Consider the following 21,720-nt stretch of genomic DNA (forward strand, 5'->3'; position numbering starts at 1 on the left):
CATGCTGGGAGATGCGCGAGTCGCTCTGCACCCCGTAAATGCCTGGGTGGGCATGCAGGTACTAGCGGAGTGGTACAGAGGGTCGGTCCCTTATAAAACCCCCATTTCCCCCTCTACGTCAACAAGGGGATGATGTGTTAAGTGACAAAGCCCCCCTTCCCCACAGATCCCAGGGTTCCCAATTTATCGATCACTGATACGAGTATAATTATACCTGTTGCTGTTTTTTATTGTATGACTAGATGTGCTATTAAAGTGCTACCCACTGATACGCAATTATACACTACATTGTGGGAAAGGCCTTTTTTACAAAAGTTATTTTAAAATGTTCAAACATTGAAATTAATATTCAAGTCTGGCTGCCCAGCAATTCCTGCACTCATCTCAAAAGCATTTGCACTGTGTTCACAATACCTAAACAAGCTTAACATCTTCTTGCGTGTTGTATGTTTTGTTGTTACAATCATGCATCATAAATGACATGCACTAAACAGCGGAGCATGCGAGCAAGCATTTGACATGGGCGAGGATGCCCATGCTTTTGTATTGCTTGTCTGTCCATGTGCCTGTTTGCTTGCTTTCTGAACCAGTCGCCTGCTTTGTCGATTGCCTGACCATTCGCCTGCTCGCCTGATCAGTAGCCTGCCTGTTCATGTTGCTTCCTTGCTTCCGTGCATGTTCACCGACTGCTTGCTTGCCTGACCTTCTGCCTCCCTGCTCCATTGCCAACTTGCCAGCTTGCTTGCTTGCCAGTCTGGCCGCTTGCCTGCTTGCTTGCCTGATCAGCTGCGTACTTTCTTGCCTGTCCATTTTGCTCGCTTGCTATCGAGCCTGTTCATTGAATGCTTGCTTGCCTCTTCTTTGCATGCTCCTTCGTTCCCTCCTCACTCTGTTTCTTCCTTCACGCCCACTAACGGATGGTCACTCACCACACACAGAGGCGTCCCCTTCATTCCGTCCTCCTTCCCTCACTCATTAGTTCCCATTTCACTGACTCACTCTTCCACTCACATTCCAGGTCAGGACAGCCTGGCCCTGTTGGCTCACAATACACTAAAAAGCTCACAACAACCTAAGCAGTGCCTGTATGCCACACTTCATCGCAGCCAGTGACCACTGAGCCATTGCGCCCAAGTAACCAACAACCATGCCATGTGAAATGTTTTTCGGAAATGTAAAAGGCACGTGCTTCACACATAGATGAACAGAACATTAATGCATACCTCTAACTCACCCTGCAGGTACAAAGCGAAGTTAGAGGAATTTCTCGCCGGAAACAGGACGCACAGCTATTTCCTGCCCATTGTAATCGCCAACCTGAACAGTTGTGGTGATTATAGGTAGGTTTCACTTAAAGAATACACTGTACTCAAAAATGCTACAAAAAGGTATTTTGGGGAGGAGGAGTCGCAATGTTTAACAACCGGAGAAGGTAATTAGTGGTCAGCTGATTCTGCAAAGATATGTGAGTATTGTAAATAAATCGTTTCATAAAATCACTTCCCATAGCAAGCACCCACTTCACATCCTGACACACCCATTCAGTTCCAACACCTAGCAAGCTAGGACTTCACATCCTGACACACCCATTCAGTTCCAACACCTAGCAAGCCAGGACTTCACATCCTGACACACCCTTTCAGTTCCAACACCTAGCAAGCCAGGACTTCACATCCTGACACACCCATTCAGTTCCAACACCTAGCAAGCCAGGACTTCACATCCTGACACACCCATTCAGTTCCAACACCTAGCAAGCTAGGACTTCACATCCTGACACACCCATTCAGTTCCAACACCTAGCAAGCTAGGACTTCACATCCTGACACACCCATTCAGTTCCAACACCTAGCAAGCTGGGACTTTACATCCTGACACACCCATTCAGTTCCAACACCTAGCAAGCTAGGACTTCACATCCTGACACACCCATTCAGTTCCAACACCTAGTAAGCCGGGACTTTACATCCTGACACACACATTCAGTTCCAACACCTAGCAAGCTGGGACTTCACATCCTGACACACACATTCAGTTCCAACACCTAGCAAGCTGGGACTTTACATCCTGACACACCCATTCAGTTCCAACACCTAGCAAGCTGGGACTTTACATCCTGACACACCCATTCAGTTCCAACACCTAGCAAGCTGGGACTTTACATCCTGACACACCCATTCAGTTCCAACACCTAGCAAGCTAGGACTTCACATCCTGACACACACATTCAGTTCCAACACCTAGCAAGCTGGGACTTTACATCCTGACACACCCATTCAGTTCCAACACCTAGCAAGCTGGGACTTTACATCCTGACACACCCATTCAGTTCCAACACCTAGCAAGCTGGGACTTTACATCCTGACACACCCATTCAGTTCCAACACCTAGCAAGCCAGGACTTCACATCCTGACACACCCTTTCAGTTCCAACACCTAGCAAGCCAGGACTTCACATCCTGACACACCCATTCAGTTCCAACACCTAGCAAGCTAGGACTTCACATCCTGACATACCCATTCAGTTCCAACACCTAGCAAGCTAGGACTTCACATCCTGACACACCCATTCAGTTCCAACACCTAGCAAGCTAGGACTTCACATCCTGACACACCCATTCAGTTCCAACACCTAGTAAGCCAGGACTTTACATCCTGACACACACATTCAGTTCCAACACCTAGCAAGCTAGGACTTCACATCCTGACACACCCATTCAGTTCCAACACCTAGCAAGCTAGGACTTTACATCCTGACACACCCATTCAGTTCCAACACCTAGCAAGCTGGGACTTTACATCCTGACACACCCATTCAGTTCCAACACCTAGCAAGCTGGGACTTTACATCCTGACACACCCTTTCAGTCCAACACCTAGCATGCTAGGACTTTACATCCTGACACACCCTTTCAGTTCCAACACCTAGCATGCTAGGACTTCACATCCTGACACACCCATTCAGTTCCAACACCTAGCAAGCTAGGACTTCACATCCTGACACACCCATTCAGTTCCAACACCTAGCAAGCTAGGACTTCACATCTTGACACACCCATTCAGTTCCAACACCTAGCAAGCTAGGACTTCACATCCTGACACACCAATTTAGTTCCAACACCTAGTAAACCAGGACTTTACATCCTGACACACCCTTTCAGTTCCAACACCTAGCATGCTAGGACTTCACATCCTGACACACCCATTCAGTTCCAACACTTACCAAGCTAGGACTTCACATCCTGACACACCCATTCAGTTCCAACACCTAGCAAGCTAGGACTTCACATCCTGACACACCCATTCAGTTCCAACACCTAGTAAACCAGGACTTCACATCCTGACACACCCATTCAGTTCCAACACCTAGCAAGCCAGGACTTTACATCCTGACACACCCTTTCAGTTCCAACACCTAGCAAGCTAGGACTTCACATCCTGACACACCCATTCAGTTCCAACACCTAGCAAGCTTGGACTTCACATCCTGACACACCCATTCAGTTCCAACACCTAGCAAGCTAGGACTTCACATCCTGACACACCCATTCAGTTCCAACACCTAGTAAGCCAGGACTTTACATCCTGACACACCCTTTCAGTTCCAACACCTAGCATGCTAGGACTTCACATCCTGACACACCCATTCAGTTCCAACACTTACCAAGCTAGGACTTCACATCCCGACACACCCACTATGTCCAAATGCATAGTAAGCAAGGATTCAAATCCAGACACATCCATTGAGACCTGATGCATAGCGAGCTGGGACTTCACATCTGGACATACCCATTGAGAACTGATGCATAGCGAGCTAGGACTTCACATCTGGACATACCCATTGAGTCCTACACGGAGTAAGCAATGACTTCACACCCTGACACAGGCACTGAGTCCCTTTGCACAGTGAACAAGGACTTCCCTTCAGGATACACCCATTGAGTCCCAATGCACAGCGAGCCAGGACACCGCACGCGGACACCCATCCTACACACAGCAAGTCCATAGTTTACATCTGAAGGCATCCATATACCCTGCCCCAAAAGGAAAAGGTAGGCCGATCTACTAGGCCGTGCCCTAATGGACGCCCTCCGTGAGGTGAAGTTTCAGTTCTTACACAGAGTCCACATCGCGTGGTATCAGAGGCGTAGCCAATATCATCTAACAAGTGGGGCCTGAAGCTAATGTAGTTGGGCCCACTGCAGTGACATTAACCCTGTAAATGCCCACACAGCACTGGTGAGTGGGCGTTAAAATATTTTGCTGTGTGCCTTGCCCGCACTGGCCCTACCCTGTCTACGCCTCTGCGTGGTATACGAAAGCAAGCAGTACGGCCTGAGTTGATGCGCCGATTGCCTTGGCATCCGTTCCTATCTGGTCATATACCACCTTGCAACCACAGCAGCAAGGAAGGGTTGGCCCAGCGTCCTGGATCCGTCCTTGCCCTTTAACTGGGCGTCTGAAAAGCAACACCGCCTTTTTCCCCCACCATAACTGCCAGGCTATTATGCAAGTCTATGCAAAAAGGACGAGCATACTCGTCCTTGGCACTTTGGGGGTATAGCAAATTATATTTTCCTATTTGTTTGATCTGATTCCAGGGACTACATTGAAAGCCTTGAAACCCGCGACCTTCCGGAAGAAGTTAAAAGGAATGTTTGGGGCATTGTGGGCGACATTGAGAAGACCGGGTTCGACGCGCTGCTAGAAGACCTCTTTCTGCAACTGGAGGTCAGTGTGGTACAATGTGCATACCCCATGCTCATGGGACATATTTACAAATGATTGCTTCATGTTGCTGCATAAACCCATTAATTGGCGGTTCGCAGCCCATAATATACCGCTTGCCCTTGGCTCAGTGGCGTGGCCAGACTCTTTTGACTGGGGTGGCCCAAGTCGGGCACTGACCCATGCAGGGGTGGCATGAAGTACGAGCGCACACACACATAATGATCATAGTTTAGGATAATGGGGTGACCAATCAGATTCCAGGGGTAGCACGTGCCAGCCCAGGCCGCTCCTTGGATACGCCACTGCCTGGGCTCATCCCACAAGGCTGTGAAAAGGTGGCATAGCAAACATTTTCTGCTGGGTTGGGCCAGAAGGGCCATGCCCCCCAACCACCACTTTCCAAACCAAGTGCCACATCACTCACCTTTAGTAAACAGGAAGTGCGCCCATGTGGCTGTTGGCATACTGACGATATAGTGGGTTTGCATTCTCTACTAATACAAAATCCGAAGGGAGAGGTCTCCCCCAAGATTCAGTTTGGACCCTATTTTTCATTGTATCTTGCCCACTTCCCAACAAGCTTCAAAACTTCTTTCTTTGGAGACCATCCTCTCATTTGGTCATACTCTGTGTTTACCAAATCCCTGATTTAAAATAGTTTGAAATATTTGAATTTCTAATACTCGCTTTGCTATCTACAGCATGCCACGTTTTAGTGTGTGTGCGTCGCCCAGTGCCTCCATTGTGGCGCTGAATTCCCCTGCTGACAGCGCCGCGGGGCCACACCTGCCTTTTCAGCCCATCGCAATTTGCATTCTGGGACTTCTAGATTCATATCTTTAATGGGGAATACTAGGCCACAACTCCCAGAATGTAATGTACTGTTGAATGGAAAGCCAGGACCAGCTAAAGATGCCACATAAGACCTAAGCCAACTATGGAATATTCCTTATGGAAGGGTCTGCAGCCTTTGGGTCTGCAGATGTTTTGGACTGGAGCTATCATCAACACTAGCCAAGATAGTTCATGGGGACGAATTATGGGAATCGTAGTCCCTAGCCAAGATAGTTAATGGTGAGGCATTATGGGAATCGTGGTCCCTAGCCAAGACCGTTAATGGTGAGTCGTTATGGGAATTGTAGTCCCTAGCCAAGATAGTTAATGGTGAGTCGTTATGGGAATTGTAGTCCCTAGCCAAGATAGTTAATGGCGAGGCGTTATGGGAATCGTAGTCCCTAGCCAAGATAGTTAATGGTGAGTCATTATAGGAATTGAAGTACCTAGTCAAGATAGTTAATGGCGAGTCATTATGGGAATCGTAGTACCTAGCCAAGATAGTTAATGGTGAGGCGTTATGGGAATCGTAGTCCCTAGCCAAGATAGTTAATGACGAGTTGTTATGGGAATCGTAGTCCCTAGCCAAGATAGTTAATGGTGAGGCAATATGGGAATCGTAGTCCCTAGCCAAGATAGTTAATGGTGAGGCAATATGGGAATCGTAGTCCCTAGCCAAGATAGTTAAGGGTGAGACGTTATGGGAATTGTAGTCCCTAGCCAAGATAGTTCATGGTGAGGAGTTATGGGACTCGAAGACCCTAGCCAAGATAGTTAATGGTGAGTCGTTATGGGAATCGTAGTCCCTAGCCAAGATAGTTAATGGTGAGTCGTTATGGGAATCGTAGTACCTAGCCAAGATAGTTAATGGTGAGGCGTTATGGGAATTGTAGTACCTAGTCAAGATAGTTAATGGCGAGTCATTATGGGAATCTTAGTACCTAGCCAAGATAGTTAATGGTGAGGCGTTATGGGAATCGTAGTCCCTAGCCAAGATAGTTAATGACGAGTTGTTATGGGAATCGTAGTCCCTAGCCAAGATAGTTAATGGTGAGGCAATATGGGAATCGTAGTCCCTAGCCAAGATAGTTAAGGGTGAGACGTTATGGGAATTGTAGTCCCTAGCCAAGATAGTTCATGGTGAGGAGTTATGGGACTCGAAGTCCCTAGCCAAGATAGTTAATGGTGAGTCGTTATGGGAATCGTAGTCCCTAGCCAAGATAGTTAATGGTGAGTCGTTATGGGAATCGTAGTCCCTAGCCAAGGTAGTTAATGATGGGGAATTATGGGAATCGTAGTCCCTAGCCAAGATAGTTAATGGTGAGGTGTTATGGGAATTGTAGTCCTTAGTCAAGACAGTTAACAGTGAAGAATTATGGGAATCGTGGTCCCTAGCCAAGATAGTTAATGGTGAGCAATAATGGGAATCATGGTCCCTAGCCAAGATAGTTAATGGTGAGTCATTATGGGAATTGTAGTCCCTAGCCAAGATAGTTAATGGTGAGTCGTTATGGGAATTGTAGTCCCTAGCCAAGATAGTTAATGGTGAGGCATTATGGGAATCATAGTCCCTAGCCAAGATAGTTAATGGTGAGTCGTTATAGGAATCGTAGTCCCTAGCCAAGATAGTTAATGGTGAGGCATTATGGGAATCTTAGTCCCTAGCCAAGATAGTTAATGGTGAGGCATTATGGGAATCATAGTCCCTAGCCAAGATAGTTAATGGTGAGTCGGTTTAGGAATCGTAGTCCCTAGCCAAGATAGTTAATGGTGAGTCATTATAGGAATTGTAGTACCTAGTCAAGATAGTTAATGGCGAGTCATTATGGGAATCGTAGTACCTAGCCAAGATAGTTAATGGTGAGGCGTTATGGGAATCGTAGTCCCTAGCCAAGATAGTTAATGGTGAGGCAATATGGGAATCGTAGTCCCTAGCCAAGATAGTTAAGGGTGAGTCGTTATGGGAATTGCAGTCCCTAGCCAAGATAGTTAAGGGTGAGTCGTTATGGGAATTGTAGTCCCTAGCCAAGATAGTTCATAGTGAGGAGTTATGGGAATCGAAGTCCCTAGCCAAGATAGTTAATGGTGAGTCGTTATGGGAATCGTAGTCCCTAGCCAAGGTAGTTAATGATGGGGAATTATGGGGATCGTAGTCCCTAGCCAAGATAGTTAATGGTGAGGTGTTATGGGAATTGTAGTCCTTAGTCAAGCCAGTTAACGGTGAAGAATTATGGGAATTCGTGGTCCCTAGCCAAGATAGTTAATGGTGAGCAATAATGGGAATCGTGGTCCCTAGCCAAGATAGTTAATGGTGAGTCATTATGGGAATTGTAGTCCCTAGCCAAGATAGTTAATGGGGAGGCATTATGGGAATCATATTCCCTAGCCAAGATAGTTAATGGTGAGTCGTTATAGGAATTGTAGTCCCTAGCCAACATAGTTAATGGTGGGGAATTATGGGGATCGTAGTCCCTAGCCAAGATAGTTACTGGTGAGGCATTATGGGAATCGTAGTCCCTAGCCAAGATAGTTAATGGTGAGGCATTGTGGGAATCCTAGTCCCTAGCCAAGATAGTTAATGGTGGGGAATTGTGAGAATCGTAGTCCCTAGCCAAGATAGTTAATGGTGAGGCATTGTGGGAATCCTAGTCCCTAGCCAAGATAGTTAATGGTGGAGAATTATGAGAATCGTAGTCCCTAGCCAAGATAGTTAATGGTGGGGAATTATGGGAATCGTGGTCCCTAGCCAAGATAGTTAATGGTGAGTCATTATAGGAATCGTAGTCCCTAGCCAAGATAGTTAATGGTGAGGCATTATGGGAATCGTAGTCCCTAGCCAAGATAGTTAATGGTGAGTCATTATAGGAATTGTAGTACCTAGTCAAGATAGTTAATGGCGAGTCATTATGGGAATCGTAGTACCTAGCCAAGATAGTTAATGATGAGGCGTTATGGGAATCGTAGTCCCTAGCCAAGATAGTTAATGGTGAGGCAATATGGGAATCGTAGTCCCTAGCCAAGATAGTTAAGGGTGAGTCGTTATGGGAATTGTAGTACCTAGCCAAGATAGTTAAGGGTGAGTCGTTATGGGAATTGTAGTCCCTAGCCAAGATAGTTCATGGTGAGGAGTTATGGGAATCGAAGTCCCTAGCCAAGATAGTTAATGGTGAGTCGTTATGGGAATCGTAGTCCCTAGCCAAGGTAGTTAATGATGGGGAATTATGGGGATCATAGTCCCTAGCCAAGATAGTTAATGGTGAGGTGTTATGGGAATTGTAGTCCTTAGTCAAGACAGTTAACGGTGAAGAATTATGGGAATCGTGGTCCCTAGCCAAGACAGTTAATGGTGAGCAATAATGGGAATCGTGGTCCCTAGCCAAGATAGTTAATGGTGAGTCATTATGGGAATTGTAGTCCCTAGCCAAGATAGTTAATCGTGAGTCGTTATGGGAATTGTAGTCCCTAGCCAAGATAGTTAATGGGGAGGCATTATGGGAATCATAGTCCCTAGCCAAGATAGTTAATGGTGAGTCGTTATAGGAATTGTAGTCCCTAGCCAACATAGTTAATGGTGGGGAATTATGGGGATCGTAGTCCCTAGCCAAGATAGTTAATGGTGGGGAATTATGAGGATCGTAGTCCCTAGCCAAGATAGTTACTGGTGAGGCATTATGGGAATCGTAGTCCATAGCCAAGATAGTTAATGGTGGGGCATTGTGGGAATCCTAGTCCATAGCCAAGATAGTTAATGGTGGGGAATTGTGAGAATCGTAGTCCCTAGCCAAGATAGTTAATGGTGAGGCATTGTGGGAATCCTAGTCCCTAGCCAAGATAGTTAATGGTGGGGAATTATGAGAATCGTAGTCCCTAGCCAAGATAGTTAATGGTGAGGAATTATGGGAATCGTGGTCCCTAGCCAAGATAGTTAATGGTGGGGAATTATGAGGATCGTAGTCCCTAGCCAAGATAGTTAATGGTGGGGAATTATGAGAATCGTAGTCCCTAGCCAAGATAGTTAATGGTGAGAAATTATGGGAATCGTGGTCCTTAGCCAAGATAGTTAATGGTGGGGAATTATGAGGATCGTAGTCCCTAGCCAAGATAGTTAATGGTGGGGAATTATGGGAATCGTGGTCCCTAGCCAAGATAGTTAATGGTGAGGAATTATGAGAATCGTAGTCCCTAGCCAAGATAGTTAATGGTGAGGATTATGGGAATTGTGGTCCCTAGTAAAGATAGTTAAGGGTGAGTCGTTATGGGAATTGTAGTCCCTAGCCAAGATAGTTAATGGTGAGACATTCTGGGAATTGTGGTCCCTAGTAAAGATAGTTAAGGGTGAGTCGTTATAGGAATTGTAGTCCCTAGCCAAGATAGTTAAGGGTGAGCAATTATGGGAATCGTGGACCCTATCCAAGATAGTTAAGGGTGAGTCGTTATGGGAATTGTAGTCCCTAGCCAAGATAGTTAATGGTGAGGAGTTATGGGAATCGTAGTCCCAAGCCAAGATAGTTAATGGTGAGTCATTATGGGAATTGTAGTCCCTGGCCAAGATAGTTAATGTTGAGTCATTATGGGAATCGTAGTCCCTAGCCAAGATAGTTAATGGTGGGGAATTATGGGGATCGTGGTCCCTAGCCAGGATAGTTAATGGAGAGGAATTATGGGAATCGTAGTCCCTAGCCAAGATAGTTAATGGTGAGCAATTATGGGAATCGTGGTCCCTAGCCAAGATAGTTAATGGCGAGCAATTATGGGAATCGTGGTCCCTAGCCAAGCTAGTTAAGGGTGAGTCGTTACGGGAATTGTAGTCCCTAGCCAAGATAGTTAATGTTGAGTCGTTATGGGGATCGTAGTCCCTAGCCAAGATAGTTAATGGTGGGGAATTATGGGGATCGTAGTCCCTAGCCAAGAGAGTTAATGGTGAGGAATTATGGGAATCGTGGTCCTTAGCCAAGATAGTTAATGGTGGGGAATTATGGGGATCGTAGTCCCTAGCCAAGATAGTTAATCGTGAGGAATTATGGGAATCGTGGTCCCTAGCCAAGATAGTTAATGGAGAGGAATTATGGGAATTGTAGTCCAAAACATCTGGAGAGGTCTGGTTTGGAGACCCCTGCTTTTGGTTTTGGACTTGAGTAAATGTTTTGCTGGCTCACTCGTATTCATGCTTCTTCCCTTTTTCCTTAATTCACTAACCCCCTCACCTATGCTCAATTGTTCGTTTACAAACTCATCCTCTCTGGTTCCTTCCATCGATGACTGAATTTCTCACATTTCCCTAAGGCTCCATTTTCCACAACACAACACTCCCCCGCTTTCTCCCCAAAAGTACTCATTTGATTCTTGATTTAATTGTTTTATGTTATTAAAAATAGAAATCGTGCATTTGCTTCTGACCAGCTATTACTGTTGTTTACTATCAGTGTGCCGCTCAACTTGCTCTTAAAGGCAACCATCTGTTTGATCCACAGCCTAATTTTAAGGCGCTTTCGCAGAAGAATGGCGTTTGCAGTCAAGGGACGATGCTTCAAATTATTAAAATCTCGAAAGCCTACATCCTCCAATTCAAGACCCTGAAACCCAACTACTATCAGGTAAGGGACAAGGGCGTTGCTCGCGGCGTCAATATCAGGGAGGGCCAATGGCATTGCTAGCGGCATCAATATCAGGTGAGGGCCAAGGGAGTCGCTCGTGGTGTCAATATCAGGTGAGGGCCAAGGGCATTGCTCGTGGCGTCAATATCAGGTGAGGGCCAAGGGCGTCACTCGCAGAGTCAATATCAGGGAGGGCCAAGGGCATTGCTCGTGGCGTCAATATCAGGTGAGTGCCAAGGGCATCGCTCGCGGCATCAACAACCACTGGTCCTGCTGATTGGACATCAAGCCCCCTCACCCTGAAGAGTACTCCCCTTACTGTGGTTTTAGCGCCAAAGAACCACACTTGGTGGTTTTCGATGTGCTAGAAAAATGATCAAATAAACAAGTGCATCCAATATTAAATTGTTTTCAGACCAGGTTACAACCTAGGATGACTTTGGGCGTTTAAGATGTAAGGATGTGTACCAGAAAGAATCTGATATTTTTAAGCAATGCTTTTTATGCACGCAGAAGAGTATCCAGATCCCATCTGTGCCCCCTACTAGTGCAAATTCACAAAGAGCTTTCTGCTCGTAACTTTGTCTTGACTTATTCCTGGAGAGAGGATATTTGATTCACAAATAAGTTACTACAAGTAACTCTGACTTACTCCTGCAAAGAGATGGCTAGAAAATAAGTGGGTCTGATTCACTCCTGGTATCGCCTCTGTGGATCGCTGATTACGACAGGTGCTACTCATGAAAATATCGTCTTTGTGAATTGCCTCAATTTACATTTAAAATAAGCATTGGCAAAGACAACCGCTTTGGCTTTAGTGTGTGCCAGGGATAGGCTGATTCCGGCCAGGGCCATAAATGTACTATCGCCTGTGGCGGGTCAGAAGGACAGAGAGGAGTGTCTTCCATTTCAAGACTTTATTTTAATCAAATGAAAGGTGTAAACTGCTAACTCTCATTAACCTTCCATGCCTAACCAAAATCTAACTAGGGTGCTCGTCAGTCATTGGTGAGACCAAAAGGAATAACCGTCCTCTGTCAACATCTAATCTAGTCTGTCCCTACCACTATTCCAAAAAGAACCAAGGCACAGGAGAAAGACTCCATTCTCCTGTGCCCTGCTTCTCAGCAAAGTCCTGTTAGTAGTTTATTCTTAGTGCTATCTTAACAAGTACTTTCATGAGTTCACACAGTTCAGAAATAGGATCCTTCAGCTTTTCTAACGTATCCTTGACACTTTGCTTTTTCCTTCTGAGGTTTCTTCTCTCTCTTTCTTGATTTACTATGTTTATTGCTTTCTCCTCACTCAATGTCCACTTCATTTCCTGGCTGGGCCATACAATTACACTTTCAACCTGCGTTTTACTTTGGTTCCACTCTTCTCTATTACTGGGATGAGTAGGTCGTTTCCAGTAATAACTCTTGCTTGACTTCAACTCTTCACTCTTACTGGCACGAGTATGATTCATATACTCATTATGTCCATTATCCCACCCAGTATCCCACTGTCCCCGTTACCTACTTTCCTTGGGGTTAGCATCACCGGGCCTGTCTGCAGGATGGGAAATTCTTCTTGCACTGTCCGGTTTGTCTTCAGTCTTCTCTCCTGCTCGCTCTCTCCACTTAAATCCGTTCCTGCATGCAAGAGGGTCCGTGGCCTCGCGTTGTTACTAGCCTGCACAGTCCATGTCTCGGTCACACCAGCACTCACTACTCAAATTCTTTGTTGGGTTTCCTTTTTCCCAGCTTCCAGCTTCTCTTGCACGGTCAATTTCACACGCCAGCAGTCTTCCTGGTTCACAAGCGGCACTCCGCGACTTCCTTCAGCCTCCACGTCCGCACTGAATTTAAACTCCTGGGCTTCTCTCCAGGACAGATCTCCTCCTTCTCTTTTCATGACGTCTTGCTGGGCCTTCCACAGCAAAGCCATATAGTCCTTTCTCTCTTTCAGTTGAGTGTTCTGTATCGTTCGATCACTCTTTTTTCCAGTATTACTAGTCTCTGATGCTTGAGTGTTCTGTATCACTCGAAAGCTCTTCTGCCTACTATTACCAATATATGTTTACTTAGGGTGAAACATTGGTCTTATGGCACAGTAATAAACAGTAGCTTGTTCTTCTTGTACTTTTTGGCACTTGGTTGTTATTGATGGGCTGTAAGAAACCCGGGGAGTCCTTTAGTGCAACAGGAGTCCTTGTCCCCAGGAGTCTCTCCCAGTGAGGCCCTGCTTGCCTCTACCCCTACAGAGGGTATGGCGTGTTGGGCTGACCTCCGCTGGGGATAAGTGACCAAATTCCGCGATTTGTCACACTCCCGAAAAATTGCAATTAGCGGGGCATATTGTGGCAGTGATTGGCAAATACATATCTAATGCCTATACAAGAGTCAAAACAGTTGACTTTGCCAATGCTTATTTTTGAAGGAATTCACTACAAGGAACAGATGCAAGTACTTCCATGTAGCTTATAGATCAAGTGGCTGTAGGCAAACTTGGTTAAGGCATTTTTGTCACACCAGGATTTGGTTAATAGCAGCAATTAATAGATAAGAATGTTCAGAAAGCCTATGCTTGCTCAGAGGTTGCAGGCGGGTGTGTTTAGGGTGGGGAATGGCCAAAGTGACTATCATGGCCACCAATGATCAATGGTGGGTCATAAACCAAACCGCATCCAGAGGATGTGTCTTTTCTTCATCCAATCTATCTCCTATTTTCACTTCCCATGCTAATACATTGAGTTTGCAGATAGTACTTACACAGGGACATCATTATTAGGACTGTTCAAAACACAACTAGACATAATTGACCATCATGTACAGTGTATATTATTGTGGCCAAGGACTTGGGGCCCGATTGATGGAATTCTTTGCACAGTTCAAAGTGACTTTGCACTGCTGAAAAGTGATATGGCACTGCACAAATCCACTCTGCACAGTGCCATGAATCTGGGTTTGTGTTGGCAGTGCAAATTCGCTTTTCAACAATGCAAAAAGTTCCATGACTCAGACCCTTAGTCATAAATGCAACCAAACAAATAATCTCTGATCTTTATCCAAAGATTTGAAGTCTGCCCTTGGAGCAGTCTGAGAATGATAAATGATGAAATGTATACGCAATGATTTTTTAACTGCCTGTTAATATGGATGGTTGTTCTTTCTGAAAAGGAAATTATGGAGACAATCCACTTTTATTTGGTTAAAGAATACATCACTCAACTGTTGAAGAAGAAAGTGAGCCTGAAGACCCCAGAGCAGCAGAAAAGCACGGCAAAGCAAATCTTCGAAAACGCGGCTCTGATTAAAGAGTGCTGCATTGCGAACGTAAGTTCATCGAAAGTGGTAACATAACTTTAGCAAAAGCTAGTAACAAAAGGTGTTCTTCAAGCCCAATGAACAGTGATAGACTCTAGATAAAGGGCAGGAGAGTTTTCTACCAATGTGGTCCCTTAGACACCAAGAGGAGAAAATAGAACAGGGAGAAGTGGAACTCATCTAGAGTTTAAAGAAACTGAAGGCTGATAAAGAAAGAACGAGAAGCGACGAAAGACGGTGGAAGAGGGTGAAAATTCTTCCAACACTATAGACAGAAATTGAACAAGAAGTCAAGCTCATTTTTGTCATATACAGAGTATCATTAAATCTAATATATGGTGAAAATAATCCTTGCCCAAGATTGGAGACAATTGTAAGGTATATCAGATTTTAATAAAGACATAGTCAATTTTTAGCCTCCTTATCTTTACTTCATTCATTTAAGTAAAGTCCATCCAATTGGGGAAAGCTGAGACTTTTCCTGCTTCTCCGCCTATCTTCTGTCCCCTGGCAAATCTGACCAGTGTTCTCTGAGCATGTCAGTGAATGATGAACTTAGAAAAGTTAGAGAGACGATACAGTGATAAATTAGAAAGGTGCCACAAGCTGATCCTTGAGGGACTCCATATTTGGGAGAGGAGGTAATGAGAGTAGGAAACTTTCAAAGAAACAGAAAACATGCGGGGGTGACAAACATAAACAACACCAGCCAAACGCTCTATCATGGAGATATTGGCATATCATTACACACATGCAACATAAAATCTAAAAAGTGAACATTTGAGAAGAAATAATGAATGTACTATTTTTGTGCTTGCCGGCACAGCTTTTGTCCATCCTCAGATGTCTGTCCCACATACAGATTACGTTTTACCTTTGTCACATTTCAGGGGTCGCAAGCAAAATGGTTAAACGACGCAATCCCAAAGTTGGCAGAAATCGTCAATCTCCAAGACTTAGATGCCATCAAACTCGTAGTCGCTTCGCTCGCAATTCAATACACAGACATCAGGTGGGCATTCGACCAAGAAGGGTTAAGCCAAATTATGATTCAGTTTTTGACATTTACTCAACAACTTTCTTTTATTGTGCCTTGCGTTTTCCCCCATGTTTTGAATTCATTCTTTTTGTGTGCATTTTTGATGTGATTGTATAGTGTCAGTTTTTAAAAATGTTTAATTATTTGATTGGTTAAAGAGCGGACCTAGCTCAAGAGCAGCAGTGTGGGTAGCCAAGAATGCCAGGAAAGCAGTGTGGGGAAAAAGTGGATGTAATTCCATTACCTTAATTTTTACTGCAGTTTATCAGTATTACCAGTGTCAGAATTACAGGAGGTGATCCCGCCGGTTTTTGAAGGAAATGTGGATGAGCTACCTGGAGGTTGATCCTCCACTTTACCTCCCAATATTGGTGGCATTACCACCTGCTAATTCTGCCTGTGGTAATACCGCCAGAAATCTCCAAGGGAGTCCTATAGACCACGAGATGCCACCAAACTCATAATGAGTCTTTTCATTGAAATCTGACCAGTTGATTTTTGTAGCGCATTTATTTACTGCATAAAGGTAGTGTAGTCAGGCAATATATAATGGGGAGGGGGCGAGGGAGGATGCGAGGGACTCATACCACTTTACCGGTAAAGACATCTGTAAAAGAATGCAGTAAAAAGACTCAATGAGTCGGAATCGGACCAACAAACAGAGATCCCAGCTAAGTGGTATCAAATATGCATGCAATACACAAAAGAAGTTCCACCGTTGACTATTCATTTGTTTTCATTTACTTAATCTTATTCAATATACTCGGGTATCGAGAACCTAATATCCCGGTATGGCGTGCCAGAAAGCAAACAAAACTAAACAAAAACAAAATTAATAGTTTGGACAATTCCTGATTAGTTTGAATACACACTATATGTTTTAACAAGATCTGAAGGAAATAACAGTGTCCTTAAAAATGCATTCAATTGCATCATACTTAAGGACAACATAAATGTACACAATAGATAGCATCATACCCAGGGAAAGTACCTTGGAGTGTTAGATAAAAGCATGTAGAAATAGATAGAAAGACCCACACAGTGTGATTAGCCTTAGTCTCGACACCTATTCCTGATAACAAGAATAGTCCAACGATAAGTAAAGCATGACAAGGAGTACAAGAAAACAAGGTAAGCAAAGACCACTTAATCCATGGTGGATACAATACAAAGCAATTTGTTTACTTTTAAAAGAAATTCCATAAAACTAAATAATACCAAATTCTTAATTAATTTGGTTATTTTTATATTTAAATAGGGTTTTGTGCAAGATTCCTCGTAACCATCAATGAATAGGAATAGCAGCATACATGGGTATGCTGCTATTCCGATGGTAAGGCATTTGATGGTCGTTGCATCGAATGCAATACCATCAAATGCCTTACCATCGGAAAAAAAAGCATCAAATGCATTTTTTTTTAAAGGTAAAGGGTTTAGTTTAATTATAATGGATTTTAAAGGTTAAAAAAGGGGGTTGGGGGAGGATCCCCCATTAAAAAATGTTTTCAAAAAATGCATTCGATGCAATTTTTTGAAATGCATTGTTTTTAGCTGGAATGGTATGTCGATGGTAGGAATTTGATGCAATGACTAGGAACCGCATACATGTATAGTGTACAAACCAATTGATATTATAGGATATGATATGGCATTTATATCGCACCTATACACAAGTGGTTCAAGGCACGACGAGGCAAGGGATGGGAACAAAGGGAGGACGGACAGCGGTCCTACTAGGCCAGGTGTCATTCAGATCGCGCAAGTGCGTGGGAGGGGGCAGGGACAGTGCAGTACATGAGAAAGATGAAAACAATAATAAGTATGGCCAACTAGTGGCAAGTGCAATGGTAAGTGCATGCATCAGGTGTCGAGGGCTGGTAGGGGGACTGTAGGGATACAGAAACAGTCCCCTAATTAATTAATTAGTTGTATATTTTTTCTTTTTCAATTCCTTTTTCATTACACATCATTTAGGAGGTCTCATGTACTCTATTTTCTGGTTTGTATAGTTAATTTGTTAGGGTAGGGTCTGTCACCATGTATGTATGTAGCATCAGAGAGGTCTTGACGATTTGATGAAGGAACCCCACATGTGGCACGTTTCAGCGGTCAAGGGTTGATATTGGATCACCTTCATCAGGGCATGTTCATGGACCCTTATGTTGGAGGGAGAGGATTGTGCTCCAGACCTCTGCTTCACTCTCGGTTGGCTGGAGGCAGCAGAGGGGCCTACACTGCAAGTAGTGGTGGGTGGCGATGGTGGTGGAATATTAATAATTGCAGTGACTTTCTTTTAAAGGTTCCAGGTCTCTGCCCGCACGTGGGGAGCCCTGGAAATTAAAAAAAAATGAAAATCACTGCAATTATCAATACAGGCATGCTCTAGCATGCCAGCGATCGCTGCTTCCGGCAGCAACTAGCAAAAGCTCCCAGTAGGGGACTTTTGCTTGATTATCACAGCAAGAGCAGAGTTAACATAAGCACAGGAGGATCATTCATTTCCCAAAATGGATGCCTGCTAATGCTTTACATGTATGACTTTGAGGCTCAATTGCCGAACATTTTACATAGGAACTTTAAAAAAAAATATTGTTTATGTATATTTTTTATTAGGGCCCATCTTTTAAAAGAATACACTTTTTGAATGAACTGCCCCTTTAACCACACACTCACCAGAGCACACACAGCACTGTTTGTGTCCTACATAATAAGAACGACTGAATCAGCTGCTGTGATATCTGCTAACTTTTGCCCCAACTATTCTCTACTTAATTCTGCCAAATATATGTTTGGTCTTAACCGTTTCTGCTAGTGTGCGATTGCAAATGTGAGCATTAGCCTAACTTCCTTTCTCCCTGCTCTCTCCTTACAGCAAAATTCAAGTTGGAGCGCTCCTTTACATCAAAGGGAACTTGAAAAGCAGTGATGTCAAGTCTATCCTGAAGATTCTGGATATTGGGGAAGCGCAGGAAGCCGGCACCCCAAAGCTGTTCTCCCAAATCAAGGTTTCCTGATGTCGCCCCAAATATGATTGTGACTGTTCGAGTCAGATGCATCAACATGCATATGTTGTGTGCTTGCATCACAGCTGCTGCAATTGCTATTGCTCTGAGAAACTCTGAACCTTTGCTCGGCCAAAAAAGGGCACTCTTAGAGATCCCAAAAGCAGGCCTCGGTGTCATCGAGCAGTATTCTGGGAGCCAAACTTCAAGTGGAGCTGGAACAGGCCCTTTCATTTTTACAAATTGCTTCTCTTCACTTAAAATATTGAGGAAAATGTATACCCTCTTTATGTGATTGCAGTCCTGAACGGACAGAGACTTATTTTGTGTTTACATGATGGCAAATCCAGGGCTACTTTCCTTTGCGCCCGGGTGAGCGAATACGTGCATGAGAGAATTGCAGTCTGCAAACTCTGTGCATGCGCAGTCACGTGTGTCATTTAGTCCTGAGGTATCAGAAGCTCTTGTCCTCAGTCAGTACAAGTAGAATGTGACAATGCAGCCGCCAGGCTCAGGTTCGCCTTCAAAACATACGCTGTGGAGCAAGTACGAGGTCTCTGACACAGAGCATTTGACATATGGTATATATGATATATTTGTATGGCCATCATTTCTCTTCTAGAGGAAGGAAGCTCTCGGTAGGATAGCTCGGGGGCAACGTGCTCGCCTTGGAAGCAAGACTACACGAGAAACCCAGGTTCGATCGCCGGGTCCGCGCTTAGAAACAAACCTCTTGGTATTAAGCGAGTTATAAATAATCTGTCGTATCAAGTGTGTTCCTCAGGACTCCCAGTGCACTATATTTGTATTTGTTTATTATTTACATTGCACAGCGAACCCTGAGGTAACTGGGCGCTGAATGAGCGGGATAACCGGTACCTGCCGTTATCGACTATGAAGTCTGATCGGACACGCCGAGTCCAATGAAGTGCTCACTGACCTGTAGCCACTGATTGGAGCCTTTCTAAGAGGTGGGAGAGCCTTGGAAAATATGGAAAGCAGTGAGAGGTTACAGATCATTGACCAGCAGTTGTGATGGCAAAGATGGCGCCCAACTCATTGCTGAAGGTGGACTTGGGCGTTCAGGAGATGGGACACTTTGAAGGCTTTGCCTTGGCTCTGAAGATGGGTTCTTTGTTGCCCTGCCTCCTGGGGCCATGCTCCACTCATCAAGAGAAGGTCTCACTCCTCCTTAAATAGAATAAGCATTATATGATGACAAAATGTAGGCGATAGCTTTGAGAACTGCAGGGTTATATGGACGCGAGCACGGCTTTGTGGGCGCGCGCTGTATCCCTTCGATTATTGAAACAGAAAGTAATCGATCTTTCACTTTAGATTGCACTTGGTACAACATTTTAATGGTAGGTAACTGTGTGCAATAGTTTGAATTATTATAAGGTTCCATACCTCAATTTGTGTTCTTTGGTACTGCTTTACCACTGTTGAATAATATCTTCGAGTTATGCAAATCACAATTTTAGAAAATGATACACACTCAGGATGTGTTTTCTTGTATAAAAGACGCGGCAAGTCAATTTTTATTTTTGTTAACACTATTATTTTACGTCTTTTGTGTAAAGCAGGAACGCCACTGCCTGGAATATTGAAATTAATCTTGTCTTCCGGCTGCACAACACCAGTTTCAGAAAGCAGCCGAGTTTGCAATTTGTTTTTCTATGAAAGTTAATATATTTTGAAAGCTATTTTTGTTGAAATGTTATATTTGGTGTCTTTTCCAGAGAAAATGAAGCTTCACAGTAGGACTCAGCATCCGAAACCCTTTCAGAATATCCACCACGCATATATATTTATATGTATGAGACCAATTTTCATAGAATGAAGTTCATTGGGAGATATTTGGAAATGTGTTGTCACACTGAAAAAATTGCTGAAATTTTCCAGTAGTGAGTTGATGGGCTTAGGGCTGTAATGTGCTTATACTTGATTTCTTTTTTGATAAATCTTTGTTACTGCCTGAAATCTTAAAATCTGGGATTGTTCGGAGTTTGATATAGATATGTTCAGGTGGTGATAAGCGAGCGTATTGTTCAAATGCTGGTTGGAGTTAGTCGAACAAACTGCCTCTATTGAAAATATAAGAGTTCCATTGAAAATCATGCCATCAAAATCAAATAATGTTTGTATTCGTGTTAAATGTCTTCATTTTTGTAGTAGACATTGTTATATTTTGCTTCCGGGGATTAGTAAAAAGCTCTTCCGTCATTTTCAGGATCTATATGCCAGCCGAAATGAACATATTCTGGAACACTATCCTGATAGCCTTTGGTCATTTTAAGGCCAAATGGCTTCTAAAGGATTTCCAGAAGATGTAGCTTGGGTACGGAACCCGCATGGGATTGTACCGTAGCCAACGAGGCAGTGAGCCGCACCCTAGTGGAATCTGTTGGAGAACAGTACGGTTTCCACTGCAATATTGTATGTGGCTCATGGGCACCCTCCGCTGCCTCCTGCCCACAAGCGAGACTCTTGATGGAAACTGCCACCTTCTAGAACATTCTGGCAGGCATAGTTACTGTCTCACTCAGCCAGAACGGTGAGCCAGTCGCAGCTGTAATGTGAGCCTTATACACCCACGTTCTGCTCCCGACCGGGATTGGACTTTTGCGACATAGGCACCGAACCGGCCCCGTATATCGAATCCCCATGATTTGTGCACTGATCTGCCGTTCTTGTAATTGATCGTGAAGCGGTACTGTGGTCGTTATCATGCAATGCGTGTCGACAACAATTGTAATGCTGTACATTATGGCTGTCCTGTAATAAATGATGTATTTCGTAAAAAACGTATTGCAGTTTGTGGTCATTACCAGAGTATACCGCCAAATGGGCTCATTATGCACTACTTCAAAACCTTGTTTTTAAAAAAAGAAATTTGATGTATGCCTAGTTCTGGAAAATCTTTGCCAGCATAGACCATCTCCCGGCACTAAATTCTCACCCACAGTCGGAGCTACAGGGCCTATTCTCCCTGTTTTAGGGATTATAAATTTGGTGGTAAATATGCCAAATTACCACCAGCATCATGTACTGTTATCCGCACTCAATCCAGTGGCTGTACCGCTGGGTTACGAATGCTGGCCCCATGCTGATTTTTGGCAGATTTCCCATGAGCAGTAATTCCATGTGGAAAATCCTACAATGTAACTGTTTTTACTGCACCACCAAACTCATAATGAGGCGCAGCGTTA

At 44.2% G+C, this 21,720-nt stretch overlaps 1 protein-coding gene across 1 annotated transcript in view; it reads left to right on the forward strand.

Moving 5' to 3' along the window:
• LOC138527088 (tumor necrosis factor alpha-induced protein 2-like) overlaps positions 1-21,315 on the forward strand; it is a 55,051-nt gene extending 33,736 nt beyond the window's left edge. Inside the window, exons 7-12 of the mRNA XM_069638117.1 lie at positions 1,242-1,340; positions 4,602-4,731; positions 11,037-11,159; positions 14,321-14,476; positions 15,358-15,479; positions 18,379-21,315. Coding sequence (XP_069494218.1) covers positions 1,242-1,340; positions 4,602-4,731; positions 11,037-11,159; positions 14,321-14,476; positions 15,358-15,479; positions 18,379-18,520 — 772 coding nt within the window. The 3' untranslated portion in view covers positions 18,521-21,315. The remainder of the gene's footprint in view (positions 1-1,241; positions 1,341-4,601; positions 4,732-11,036; positions 11,160-14,320; positions 14,477-15,357; positions 15,480-18,378) is intronic.
• Positions 21,316-21,720: the final 405 nt, after the last annotated feature.

The sequence above is a fragment of the Ambystoma mexicanum genome, chromosome 14 (assembly GCF_040938575.1).
Source record: "Ambystoma mexicanum isolate Mex_15411 chromosome 14, UKY_AmexF1_1, whole genome shotgun sequence".
NCBI lineage: Eukaryota > Metazoa > Chordata > Amphibia > Caudata > Ambystomatidae > Ambystoma > Ambystoma mexicanum.